The following is a 13,049-nucleotide window of genomic DNA, read 5'->3' as shown; positions in this document are numbered from 1 at the left end:
AACAAAACTCTATATAAATGGAAAAACTAGATTAGGAATGTTGTGCTTAGTCAAATAATTACTAGAGTTCTTACAGCAGGTACATGCAGCCAGGAAAATTCACAACACAAAGAAAACACTATCTGCACACTGCAAAAAATACAGTGTTTGATACCTACTGCTGATAATTTCTTGGAATGGACAAATTTAACCCTTCAAGGTGTAAGATCACAAATGTGACTGAACATTCTAATGCTGATGTAAAAATCACTACTGGTAATTGAATGCAATGGAGCCCAAGAACACTGACTTATTATAAAAATAAATTTAAAAGTTCCTCAAAAAACACAACTCTTCAAAGGGTTAAACATGATCAGTTGCGGTGCAGTTATTATACTAGAGCACCCGGGGTGTGACTGTGCCCATTATCTTCCAGACAGATCCACCCATGTGATTCATTTTTAGGAATTTAGCACACAATACACAGCCCACATTATTTTATATACAGTATGTTAATACAGCTCGATGATGTAATTCAGGCTAAGCACAGTGTTCAAAGGCACAGTGGCAGTGCCCCACCCGTGAATCCACCTATAATCTTGCAGCTGCATTTGGCGGAATCCGGAGCCATTTTATGTTCCTCCTGGTGACATTAGAATCTGCAGGTATCAGGGTGACTGCAGAACATGCCTTGCTTTGTAGGCATACAACATTTTATGCATCATTTTATTCCACACACACAGGCACACGCAGGCATACACAGACACACATGCACACGCATGCACGCACACACGCGCACACACACGATGAGACACACACACTCACAGAAAGAACACCAGCAAAATGTTCATGGCTTTGGCATTCCTAGCTGATACAACTATATTTAGAGTTGTTCATGTGACTGTAACTGTGGATGACCCTAAAGAAATGAAATACACTGAAATTGTGGGATGAGAGAAGAGCCATTCATTTCATTAGTATAGCCGTGTGACTCATATTTTGCTCAAGGGTTCGACATGTGGTGCAGCCTGTTAGGTGGCTGGCTCTCAGCCTATATACAAATCTCCCTCACTATGTCACTTCCTGTTCTGTGATCCTCTCTGCTTTCCTCCTGTCTTAAAATGGTCTGGGTCGACCTGGACAGGTGACTAGTCCATCGCAGGACCCACACACCATTCGCTCACACACTCACAGCTACAGGCAATTTAGAGTCTCCAGTTAGCCTAACCGGCTTGTCTTTTGACTGGAAGGAAACCGGAATATTCTGTGGAAACCCACACAGAAACACAGAGAGCATGCGCAGAAAAGGCCCTGGGTTAGGATTCAAACTCGGTACCTTCTTGCTGTGAAGCAACAGCATTATTCACGAGAGAGTGACAGTAAACCCTAATTTACACGACATTACACAACCTAACATACACAAATACCACACACACACATGCACGCACACACAAAGTTGTACTTTGTTCATATGTTTATTGTTTGCTGTACTCATGCTTTGGATATATATATATATATATATATATATATATATATACATGTATGTATAATGCCAATAAAGCTAATCTGAACTTGAATTTTAAGAGTGAGAGAGAGATATATATATATAGAGAGAGAGAGAGTAGAGTAGAGTAGAGTATACCTGTGTACTTTGCATGAAATCATAAAAAATCTGAGAAAAAATTTACCTATTTGGATATGACAAAGAGGCAGAATTATGGAATACAGCTTAAAACATTCACAAATTTAGAAGAATGAAACATTTTCAAGCAAAACACACACAATTTTCCAAGCACAACACAAAAAAGTAGAGTTTCTGCCTTAGCTGACATCAAATCAAGTTAATTTCTCTTATTTTAATTGGCATGCTTCTCAATGATGCAAAATCATCTTCAACAACATTCAGGATAATTTAGACAGAAATATAGGATCTGCTTTCCCCATTTGTTTTTTCTGCTTACTACTGCAGAAGAGGAATAATGGACACTCCCTATGACAGACTGCTCAAGTAGGTCTGGACTTCCACCAGCCCCCACCCTTTGCTCGATGACTTGCAAGAACAAGCTGAATTTCAGGGGAATCAAAAATAATTATTTCAGAATGCCTTGGTAGAGCAGAGAGCCAAAATGCTAATCACACGTGAGTCATATTTTATTCCATGTTTCAAAATTCCCAGTGACACACGGGTAATGTCATTAATCACATTCACATGGCTTTGCTTAACGTATCTATTTGCTTAGTAGACACCCTGTATGATTTACTGTGCACACAAATTCAACGACCCATTTTTCAACTGGACCTTTCAGTGGAGTAACTCATTCAAGGCACTTTTCTCAAATGAACAACAGCAGTGGCCCAACCCTCGGAACAGGAGTCCAGGGTCAGATTCCTCTGTCATCACATCGCAGAGGGATTTCTGCTTCATTTTCTACATATTTCCATAGCGAAGGGCTTCGTAGCCAAGCTGCCTTGGCATGACTGCCATAGCAGGAATGGACAGTGGAGGATCGGCACACGTGATGTAATCATTCAATTACCTCTGTGATAAATGCACCCAGTGACCGGCACTTTCTGGCCAGAATTACAGTAACAATGCAAAGCGGGAGACACTCTGAGCTTAGGCAGGATGCGCGCGCAACCGCTGGGACCTCGGTGCGTCGCAACATGCCCCCCCTCCCACAGGGAAACTACACCCACACCTACTTCTGGACAATGCCCGTGTTATTGGTGTGCCAGCTAGTGTTCACCAGCGCTTTCACGTCCCTCAGAGCGGGGTGTCCTTGGCTTCCTGACATTCTGCGGCCACTGCCCCCTGAATGCAGCTTGAAGGACAAAAATGGCGGTCGTTCAGGAGTCTTTGACGACAACAAAAAAAAACCCCACGTGTCCCCATTCTCCAGCCCCACCCCACTCCTGTTCCCGGCAAAGTGTGCTAGAAGCAATGCAGAATTCCTGAACAGAAAGTCACAAAAGTTTACAAAGGGGCCACTCGAAAGACAGAGGATTGCATTGTGGGAGCTTGCTTGTTTCCCTTCTGGATGCCAGTTACCATGAAAACAACCGGCACAATACAAAAAGGTAATATTGATGCCCGTAGCAACACCTTTCATAACTCCTTACAAGTCACCGCACCAGTCAGTACACAACACTAATGAGAATATACCCCCAGCAGCAGCCAGTACTGTACTGTACAAACTTAAGCAAAATGTTGGCTGAAGAACATAAGACACAATATCCAACAAACAAGTCACAGCACATTTTTTTGGAGAGGGGAATTTCCTACCATCTTTCTCCCTTTTGCACTTGGCAGTTTTGCTGTGCTTTTATGTTACCGTCACACTAACCACACCTACTCCCACACCCACACAGTGAGCACTGCACAAGAGTAGGTACTGTGCCCTCCTCCCATACTCTTTTATAAATCAGTAACCATTATCCACACCTTAAGCTACAGGGAAGTGGTAGCTTAAGGTCAGAGCGGCTCATTTTTCACTGACTACAACCGATAAACTATAGGTGCATCATGGGTTGTCAGCTGGTACTAATGCAGTGCCCCCCCCCGCCAACATGAGCCCACCACAAGGTTGTCATATGTGCCCCATTTGTACCACCACAACAACAATCTTCTGGTCAGAGTTGGTGAAAGACACAACCTACAGAGCCCAACCTGCTTTTGGAACAAACTAATTTTAAGCTGAGTCGTTGAACAACCCCCCCCCCCTTCCCCACACACACACCCCCCCCTGGTCTGCCTTCCATTCAGAGTTTCCATAAAAGTCCACTTTATTGGACAGAATCGGTCTTGTGAGTTGAAGCCCTCAGGCAAACTGGATGTAAATTAAAATAATGCCATGCAGGATTAAAGCACAAAGCACATGCTGATGAACTCAGCTCTCTCCATGGTCACAACACTCTCCAACCATGATAAGCAGAGTCCAATTCATACTCAGAGAATGGTGCAGTGGTGCGATGTCATTGTCACTTCAGAGACAGAAGCTGGTTTTGTCACTTTCTGATCAGAAGGCACATTTGGTGTTTATACAAACAGTACAATGTGGTGCATCCTATTATTTTCCTCTGCATGCCTACATACCTACAGCTCTGAAGTATGGCTTATTTTGTTGTGTACAGAAGCTTGTGGTTATATTATGACGTATAGGAATATGCAAACAGATAAGTAAACGTACACTGCACTACTTTATGTATTCAGTCCATGGTTCTCTCTCTCTGTGAAAGCAGCTTGTGCATTCCATCCTATGTATATATGTGTGGGTGTGTGTGTGAGAGAATGAGATTTCAAATAGAAAAATAAAAACAACAAAAAAGAACAATCATCAAATAATTTCTTGATCTGCTTCTTGAAGTACATTCTGTGTACAGTCCCCTTGTTCATTACTCACAAGCATTTTCAGAAGCACATGCTATGTTTCATATGAATTGAATGATTGTATCTAGCAGTTCTGCAGCCATGAGAAGCCATATAAATCTCACCCGGGGCTGTACTTCTTAAAAAGTTTAAAGTGTGATCTTTCATCACAGAATTTACAGAATGTAGGCTTGGTGACTTTAATCGTTGCTTTCTTCATATCAATAAAATAAGATGATGTTGGTTAGCTTAATGTTCTTGTCCCTTCTTTTAAAAAAAATACATTATAATTAACCTCCAAAATTCACTAAACTAAATTCAATGAACAATATCCTCAAAAGAATCAATTATGGGGTTTGCCAGAATTATTGAATTACAATGATTCCTTTAGAATTTATTGCTTAGATTAAAAGAAATGGAAAAAAACAGTACCCATTTACTGAAGCCATTTGGGTCATGTCATAAGTGTATCATTGTACGTTGTGTGTGTGTTAATTAATCAATTGTTACTGTCTCAGTGTAGCTAGCAATATCATATTACATTATAGGCCAAGTACTGCCTAAGCACATTTTGGAGAAAATTGAAAAATATTTATTAAAAAGTCTTTTTAAAGTTGGAGTTTGAAAAGCTGGAGAATCTGATATGCATGATTTCATCATGCAGGACAACACTGCATTATTCTCTGACATTTCATTTGCAGCTTTGGCTTCACAGACCTCTTTTGTATTCACACTATTCGGGGTTTGCAGAGGACATGAATGCTGTCGGTAATTATAGTTTCGGATGTAGTCACATTTCTGTATCTGAGGTAATACACCCAGGAGGATGCAGCAGCGCCGCGTGAACCATTAGCGACTCCCAGTCACGTGATTGCCTGTCTGAGAAAGTCGCAGCGCCTTGCGCAGCTTCGTCAGTCGGGAGTTTGCGCCGTTTTCAATGAGTGTGGGATTCTCTCGCACAAGCCTCCGCTGAAACTGTCTACGCACTCTGGAATAAAGATATGAATCCCGGGAAAGAAAAGGAAAAGTGCGAGTATCTAAGAATTTAACACTTTGGTGGCTTTTTTTCCTGCACGTGGAAAACTGTTCTGGCGTCTACTCCAATGCCCCAACTGTAGACACCTCCAGCCACTGCTCTCGTACACCTGCCAGCCAGCCGCCTGCGGGGACAAGCGCAGGATTTCTATTGGTGAGAATACGTATAACCTGCACTTATATTCGCCCATTGCTGGTCTTCGTTGCGGAGCAGCTCAAAGAGCAACACAGAATTGTGGTGATAAAACTGGGTAAAAGTTGTCGAGTGCGTGGGGGTAATTGCCAAGATTGCTGAGAACTTTTCTTGTCGACTATGCGATAAAAGAGACATCTAGGGAAAAAACCACAAAAAAAAAAAACACATTTCGATATTTTTAAAAACGAACTTTAGTAAAAGTCTTTGGCAAAATTAATTGCACTGGCAGATGAAGTCGAACTTTTGAGAGACCTATGTAGGCTAGACATAATTACTTTCCTTTTAATTTTGTACTTAAGTATGCTTTAATCCAGTAGATACCAAATTAAGCTTGCGTTACTGTTTATATTTATTTTTGTACTTGTTTTTTTATCTGGGCGTGTTTGTCATTGTGATCTGAATGAAAGTTCAGAAACAATGTTGCACATGCAATGTTACAGTATTTGGAAGAGCAGAGTTCTGTCCCTCGAGGTGAAGAATGCTGCTCCAAAAATAATTCAGAAGGAAAAACTCCGTATGAAGTGGTGCGTTATCTGCAGTTTCAAAAGCTAGGAAGTCTTATCTTCACATTGATATCATTAGCCTGAGGCGGATTGGTTATCTTCAATTTTACAGGCTATTTTAGTGTCTTTTCTAGATCTAGGACAAAGCTAGTATCAAATCGTCAAAATGCTGCCTGAAAATACAAGCGAATATTATATTCCACGTTAATCAAGATGGAAAGATAATTAAGTCTGTTTTTTCTTTGTGTTATTATATATATATATAAAAAAAATACAATTGACAAAACTGTTTTAGGGCTAGGCATTTGAAACAGAGCAAATGCTGTGAAGAGAGATCGCACGAGATGGAGGCAGCAGTTGAATGACCCGACTCTGGAAAACCTCCCAAAAAAAAAAAAAAAACCCCAAGAGGCAGCATCTAGTGTATAGAACGTTAGACCCTGACCTCTGCTGCTTCATGCAGATTCATGAAGTCTCGGTTGAGCAGCTAAAATATAATTGGCAAAGTTCCACCCTTGATGAGAATTCCGAGACAAGTCTGGTCCCCCTGTCCCCCCCTGGTCTGGGGACTAAAAATACCCGCGTGGTCAGTAAAATAATATTTCAGTTTCCAGCGCCAATAATGGCCAATAACATGTCAGACGTTTCCAGAATATGTTTCATTTGTGTTCCATCCCTGATTTCATGTTCTCTCAATGTCTAAATGCCAAATCGGTCATTGTTGTGCAGAACAAGTGGACTTGTTCTCAAGCACACAGCTTTGGGAACAGTTAAATGGATATTTCTAATTTCTAGTGCAAGTAGAATAATAACTTGTGGCGATGAAGTAAATGTGGGCCCATTATCTTTGATATCTGTAAGGCTGTGCTGATACTTGTCTAATCTCTTATGCCTGTAACCAAGCCAACATGGATTCATCTCTTACTGGATAAGCTGGGAGCACTAGAAGGACAGCTAGCTGCATTCAGTCTAGTGTGCACTATTGTGAATACAGGGGGATTGATCTTTAAGGGTATTTCAATGTAACTTAACAACAGGTCTTTTACACAGAAGTGATATTCTTCCACTTTTACCGTGGTGGCTTAACAGTGTAAAGATATTGGTCTTCCTCCAAAGAACTGTAACCTGCATTTCAAACATTTTAAATGCAGCCATGACAACAGGGTCAGCTGCCGGGTCAAAGTTAAACACACTTAAACTCTGAACAACACATTAGAGCCAGCAACTGTTGTTGTGAAACAGGCTGATGGTCCTTAAAATATGGCCTGAACATGCAACCATTGTACATTGTTGATGTCCTTAAAAATGTGCTTGAATATGCGAGTTGGATTGTGTTTAGTCAAAATGGAAGACCACTTTTCTCGCCACTAAAGTCGACAGGGACGAAACTCTGGCAGCTAAAACTAAATAGTGGGCGGTATTTTACTGATGTTTACTGCAAATAAAAGTGTTAGTGAAGCTTCCAACTATTTTACAGTTTTGGCCATTTATGAGGACATATTTTAATTTGACAATCACAGTATAACTCATAGGAAAAAGAGCAAAGGCTAATAAACATAAAAGGGGAGCCATTTCTCTAAAACAGCTGTTTATGATTAGTACTGATAGATTATCAACCATATTTCCAGGACTTTGCGTATCACCTGATTGGTGGTGCCTGTCGGTCAGTGCGCATTTCTGAATGTTAAAATATTTTCAGTGTTTACACCCCCTGTCATTCCATACTGCCGAGCTCGGCACTGAAAATGAAAACAGATGTGATCACTGAATGCATATACAGTACAATACAATAAAATATTATTGCATGTTGCTACTTGTCAGTGTGAAAAACACCCACCTCTCCCAGTCCCTCCCCCTGTGTTCCATCCCGTGGATGGAAAACAAACGTCTGTTGTTGGAAAAGGTCACCTTTGATACTCACAGGGCACAGTGGAGTGTTTGGATCTGGAAATACAGTTTTTGGTCCATTGTTTAATGTTAGGCTCTGAAATATTGGCAATCATCCATGGGTTATGGTCAGGGCAGAGACCCAAGAGATCACAGCATTTCTCACTAAAGGAAACAAAATGGAAACATTTTCAGGAGCTACCCTCTTGGTGGTCGAGCCCAGGGCAGCACGTTTCTGTGTGTGTGTGTGTGTGTCTGTTAGTGCTGATAAACAGTTTGGAATTCATTTTTGAGTCTGGGGGAGTAAAATGGACAAATAAGGAGGATAGGGTCTGACATACCTCAAGATAGGTGTCAGTATTTTACAGGATGTAGCTTTAAAAATGGACACAGGACATTGCAGGGATGGGACAGCCCTATAATTGCAAATGGGCATTCCAATTTAGGGAGGAAAATAAGAATAAGATAGTGGCCAGGAAAGGGATGTTGGGATCTACCTATCCAGGAAGGCCTTGGCTTCCTCTTCAGTGTTTGCTTTGTGGCTCCTTGATTTGGATGGAAATGCTGATAGGACCGGCTAAGGAAGTACTCCACTGTGAGTGACGCACGTCTAGCCATTCTTCAGAGAGCCCGCTAGCGAGCTGTTCCAGCGGCACTGAATGGAGCCAGAGGAGATAGTCAGAGAGATGTCACAGACATGGTCAAGGGTTTTGGTATGGCTTTTGCCCCCAGCATGCAAAGACCAAAAGTTTGCATCGTGGTCAAATTCATAATGCTCTCTTAACTTGGTCAGTAAAACCAGAGTGATTTTGGTGCTCTTCACACGCAGTTCACTGTGTTTCCCTGGCTGTGCTCCTGTACTCAAAGAGTAGGGAAGAATCCCAGGAATGCTCCTGCACCTCAGCTGAACTCCTCACTGACATGCCCTTTGTTTCCAAGCCATTCCTGCTCACTGACACATCCTTGCTTACCGCCGTGCATCTCCTCACTGACACATCCCTCCTCACCGGCCACTGTGCACCTCCTTACTGACACATCCCTCCTCACCTCCGTGCACCTCCTCACAGAATCATCCCTCCTCACCTCTCATCATGCACCTCCTCACTGACAAATCCCTCCTCAACGCTGTGCACCTCCTCACTGACATATCCCTCCTCATCGCTCATCGTACACCTCCTCACTGACACATCCCTCCTCACCGCCCACTGTGCACCTCCTCACTGAGACACTCGACAGTGAAGTGCTTCCCACAGTAAACACGCTCTTCTCCTCACCGACTCTCTCTCTCCACTGCAGGTTTTCCGTCGGCATGGCGCCCCAGGTGCGCATCCTGGCCCTCTTCCTCCTGTCGCTGTGCTGTGACCGGGGCTCCCTACGCCACAGCACCTCCTGGAAGCCGCAGTGGCCGCTGCTCCGCGTGCCCGTGGTCATGCCCCAGCAGACGCTGGAGAGGCCGGCCCCGCACTTCCTGGCCGAGGCCAAGCTGGAGGTGACCTCCACCTGCGACCCGGACTGCCACAAGCAGGCCCCGACCCCCGGCTACTGGGACCTGCGCGAGTACCTGTCCTACGAAACGCTGCACGCCAACGGCAGCCTGGTGGAGACGGCGGTGGGCATCTACGGGTTCAACACGGCCGACCTGCGGAGGGAGGCGGCCGGGCGCTCCCGGGCCCGCAGGCAGATCTACGGGCCGGACAGCCGCTTCAGCATCGTGGGCCAGGACTTCCTGCTCAACTACCCCTTCTCCACCGCCGTCAAGCTGTCCACGGGCTGCACGGGCACGCTGGTGGGGGACCGGCACGTCCTCACGGCGGCGCACTGCGTGCACGACGGCAAGAACTACGTCAAGGGGGCGCAGAAGCTGAGGGTGGGCTTCCTGAAGCCGCGGCAACGGGACGCCCCGCAGGCCAACAGGACCGGCTCCCCCGGCCGGCCCGACAAGATGAAGTTCCAGTGGATCCGCGTGAAGCGCACGCACGTGCCCAAGGGCTGGGTCAAGGGCAGCGCCAACGAGATCGGCATGGACTACGACTACGCCCTGCTGGAGCTGAAGAAGCCCCACCAGCGCCGCTACATGCGGATGGGGGTGAGCCCCGCCGCCCGCCTGCTGCCCGGCAAGCGGGTGCAGTTCTCCGGGTTCGACAACGACCGCGCGGGCCAGCTGGTGTTCCGCTTCTGCAAGGCCCACGAGGAGACCTACGACCTGCTGTACCAGCACTGCGACGCCCAGCCGGGCGCCAGCGGCTCCGGGGTCTACGCCCGCATGTGGAACCGGCAGCGGCGGCGCTGGGAGCGCAAGGTCATCGGCGTCTTCTCCGGGCACCAGTGGGTCGACCGCGACGGCGCCCCCGAGGAGTTCAACGTGGCGGTGCGCGTCACCCCCCTGAAGTACGCTCAGATCTGCTACTGGATCAAAGGCAACTATGTGGACTGCAGGGAAGGCTGAGGAACATGGACACGTATATGCATGCATGCACAGCCACACACACAAGCACACATGCATGCATAGCCACACACAAGCACACATGCATGCACACCCTCTCACAAGCACACATGCATACCCACACAGAAGCACACATGCATGCATACCTACACAAGCATACATGCATACTGACAATCATGCATGCATGCATGCTTACCCACACACAAGCATGCATGCATACCCACATACAAGCACACATGCATGCACACCCACACACATGCACAAATGCATACATGCATAGCCATACAAACAAACACACACTCATCCCCAAACAAGCACTCACACATAAATACAGAAAACATGCATGCATGCATACCTACACACAAGCACACATGCACACACACACACACATATTCATTGCTGATCTGCACTGATCTATTCAGCTACAAGAATGTTACTACACAGGAATGGTAATGATCTGAAAAGGTATTTTCAAAAGTTTAAACTGGACTAAATGTCATGAGGAAGAGGACTTAACAGGATATTGGAGGAGGCTAGCACCCAAGCAGCTGGACACTGTACATCTTTCCAGTTCAGAGAGATGGGAGGTCAGGAAGTGAAAGATTTAAATTCTTTGCGTGTCTGTATTTTTATCCCAGTGTAGGGCTTAGTGTTTGTTTGCACTGAGATGTAGGGCCAAGTGTGTTCATGTCTCCAGAGATAGAGGGCTAAGTGCATGCGTGTGTGTGTGTGTATATATATGGAAGGGAGATATAGAGCTGTTTTGTGAGCATGTCTTTCTGTTAGCCACATATAAGACGGGTGACACCATCACCACATGCCCTGCTGCCACAGTCCTGTCCCACTCAGGGGGCCATACCCTGGTGATGGGTGCTCTGTGCTGCAGCTGCAGCAGCGCACGCTTATCAGCACAGGCTCGGAGGGGCTGAGCACTCACACACATACGGAATACTCCTCGAGAAGACTTGGGGTCAGAGGTCACGGTCTGTTTGCGTTCCACTGTGAGAAGTGCTCTGATAAAGGAGACAGTGAGATGCGGGGGGGGGGGGGGAACTCCACACAGTGCACTGGAACAGAAGATCATGACGGTGGTTCCGAGTGAAAACTGTTGGATACACTGAAGGAAGGAGGCGGCCATGAAGACCCTGCATTGTAACAGACCACACCCACAAGAGGTCACAACACAGACCACGCCCATACCCACAATCTTGGTTACGTCATCACAGACCCCACTCACTGCCTGTCAACATGTCGAATGCCATTTCTAATAGACTACTAATCGTATAGGCCATGCTAAGAAACACATTTAATCAGCTTCATTTACGCTGAAAACCTTCAATCCAAAAGTGCATATTTGGAAGAATTTATCACGTTAACCAAAGGTGCTATTTTTTGCTTTGAATAAATTTGTAAAATATATATATATATAAAATAAAAATGCAAATCTCTACTGAATATACTACTAAACATTTTCCTGAGTAATTATTCTCCAAGTACATGTAACTGGTATTTACCGGAGCGGTTTTTAATACTGAAAGTAAACAAATGGCTCCCTCTATCAGGTTGAAGAGAGTACTGCAATTCTGGCCTGCAATTTAAGGAAGCTAGTTCTAAAAAGCACCCCTTATGAATATTAAAACAAAAGAATCAGCATTATGAAACATTCATTTCTAATGTTTGTCATGTTAATATCTTAATGTCTCCTTAATAATACTATCCTACTCCTAAATAAAACTGGTTTAGAGACCATGACGCAGTGAAGTCTTGCTAAAGAGGAAGTAATTTCAATGAATGCATTGCCTTCGTTCCTGAAACAAGCCAAAGGAGAGCTTACTTGACTTGAAGCACAACTGCAGATCACCACACAGCCTGTACAGACCAGCAGCTGTATGTAGCCCATAACAGGAGCATATTTTATAATATGCAGCTTGACATTCAATGGTTTAAAATGTGGAGAGAAACAAGAACTTTAGTCAAATGTGAGGCTTGTCTTAAGGTCAACAAGAAGTAATTTTGCTGGAAATACAATGCCGAGAGGAGGTTTGACTGAAGCAGGAGATTAATTAAGCTGTTGGAACATACAGCAATGAATATTCCAACATATTTGGTACTTACTGAATACACAGTAAGTGCCAAATATGTTCAGTAGCACAGAAACGGTGAGGACAAAGTGCTGGTATACTACGTAAAGCAATGGCATGAACACAAACAAGACTTGTATGTATCAGCAGACTTTTGGTCTTGGTATTCGAGTCTAAAACTGAAGGATCTAAAGCAGTGGTCTCCAACCCTGGTCCTGGAGAGCTACAAGGTCTGCTGGTTTTTGTTGTCACTTTAAAATCAGCACCCAGTTGAGACCAAAGACACCGGGTGAGTTTAGTTAACTGTGTAATCAACTGCTCTAATTGATTCATGAAGTGCAGAGTCACTATGAAAACCCGCAGACCCTGTAGCTCTCCAGGACCCGGGTTGGAGACCACTGACGTAAAGGGTCCTGGAGAACAGTGTTGGGTTTTATGAAACCGCTGAACAACTGGCTGAACAACACTGGAAATAAAGAGATTTTGAACCTAAATTAAACTCGGACTAAGGGGAACAGTAGGGATATTAATGGATATTCCAATTTAATTAGTCACCAAG

At 44.6% G+C, this 13,049-nt stretch overlaps 1 protein-coding gene and 1 long non-coding RNA gene across 2 annotated transcripts; one reads left to right on the top strand and one right to left on the bottom strand.

The window, feature by feature from the left end:
- The first annotated feature begins 5,178 nt into the window (after nt 1-5,178).
- Nucleotides 5,179-11,876, top strand: LOC135240370 (serine protease 23-like). The gene is made up of 2 exons (XM_064309756.1): nt 5,179-5,534; nt 9,263-11,876. Exon 2 carries the CDS (start codon nt 9,276-9,278, stop codon nt 10,410-10,412), a length of 1,137 nt encoding a protein of 378 aa, XP_064165826.1. The 5' UTR covers nt 5,179-5,534; nt 9,263-9,275; the 3' UTR covers nt 10,413-11,876.
- On the bottom strand, nt 8,703-9,334 carry LOC135240371 (uncharacterized). Its single transcript, XR_010325661.1, has 2 exons — nt 8,988-9,334; nt 8,703-8,947 (listed from the first exon to the last, which is right to left on the bottom strand). It is a non-coding gene; the product is annotated as an uncharacterized LOC135240371 (long non-coding RNA).
- Nucleotides 11,877-13,049: the final 1,173 nt, after the last annotated feature.

Source organism: Anguilla rostrata, chromosome 15 (assembly GCF_018555375.3).
Source record: "Anguilla rostrata isolate EN2019 chromosome 15, ASM1855537v3, whole genome shotgun sequence".
NCBI lineage: Eukaryota > Metazoa > Chordata > Actinopteri > Anguilliformes > Anguillidae > Anguilla > Anguilla rostrata.
Note: the sequence above shows the minus strand (reverse complement) of the source record. Positions and strands in the feature narration are given on the sequence as shown.

Coding starts and splice junctions, on each gene's coding strand:
- LOC135240370 (XM_064309756.1), top strand. CDS start 9,276: ATGGCGCCCCAGGTGCGCATCCTGGCCCTCTTCCTCCTGTCGCTGTGC.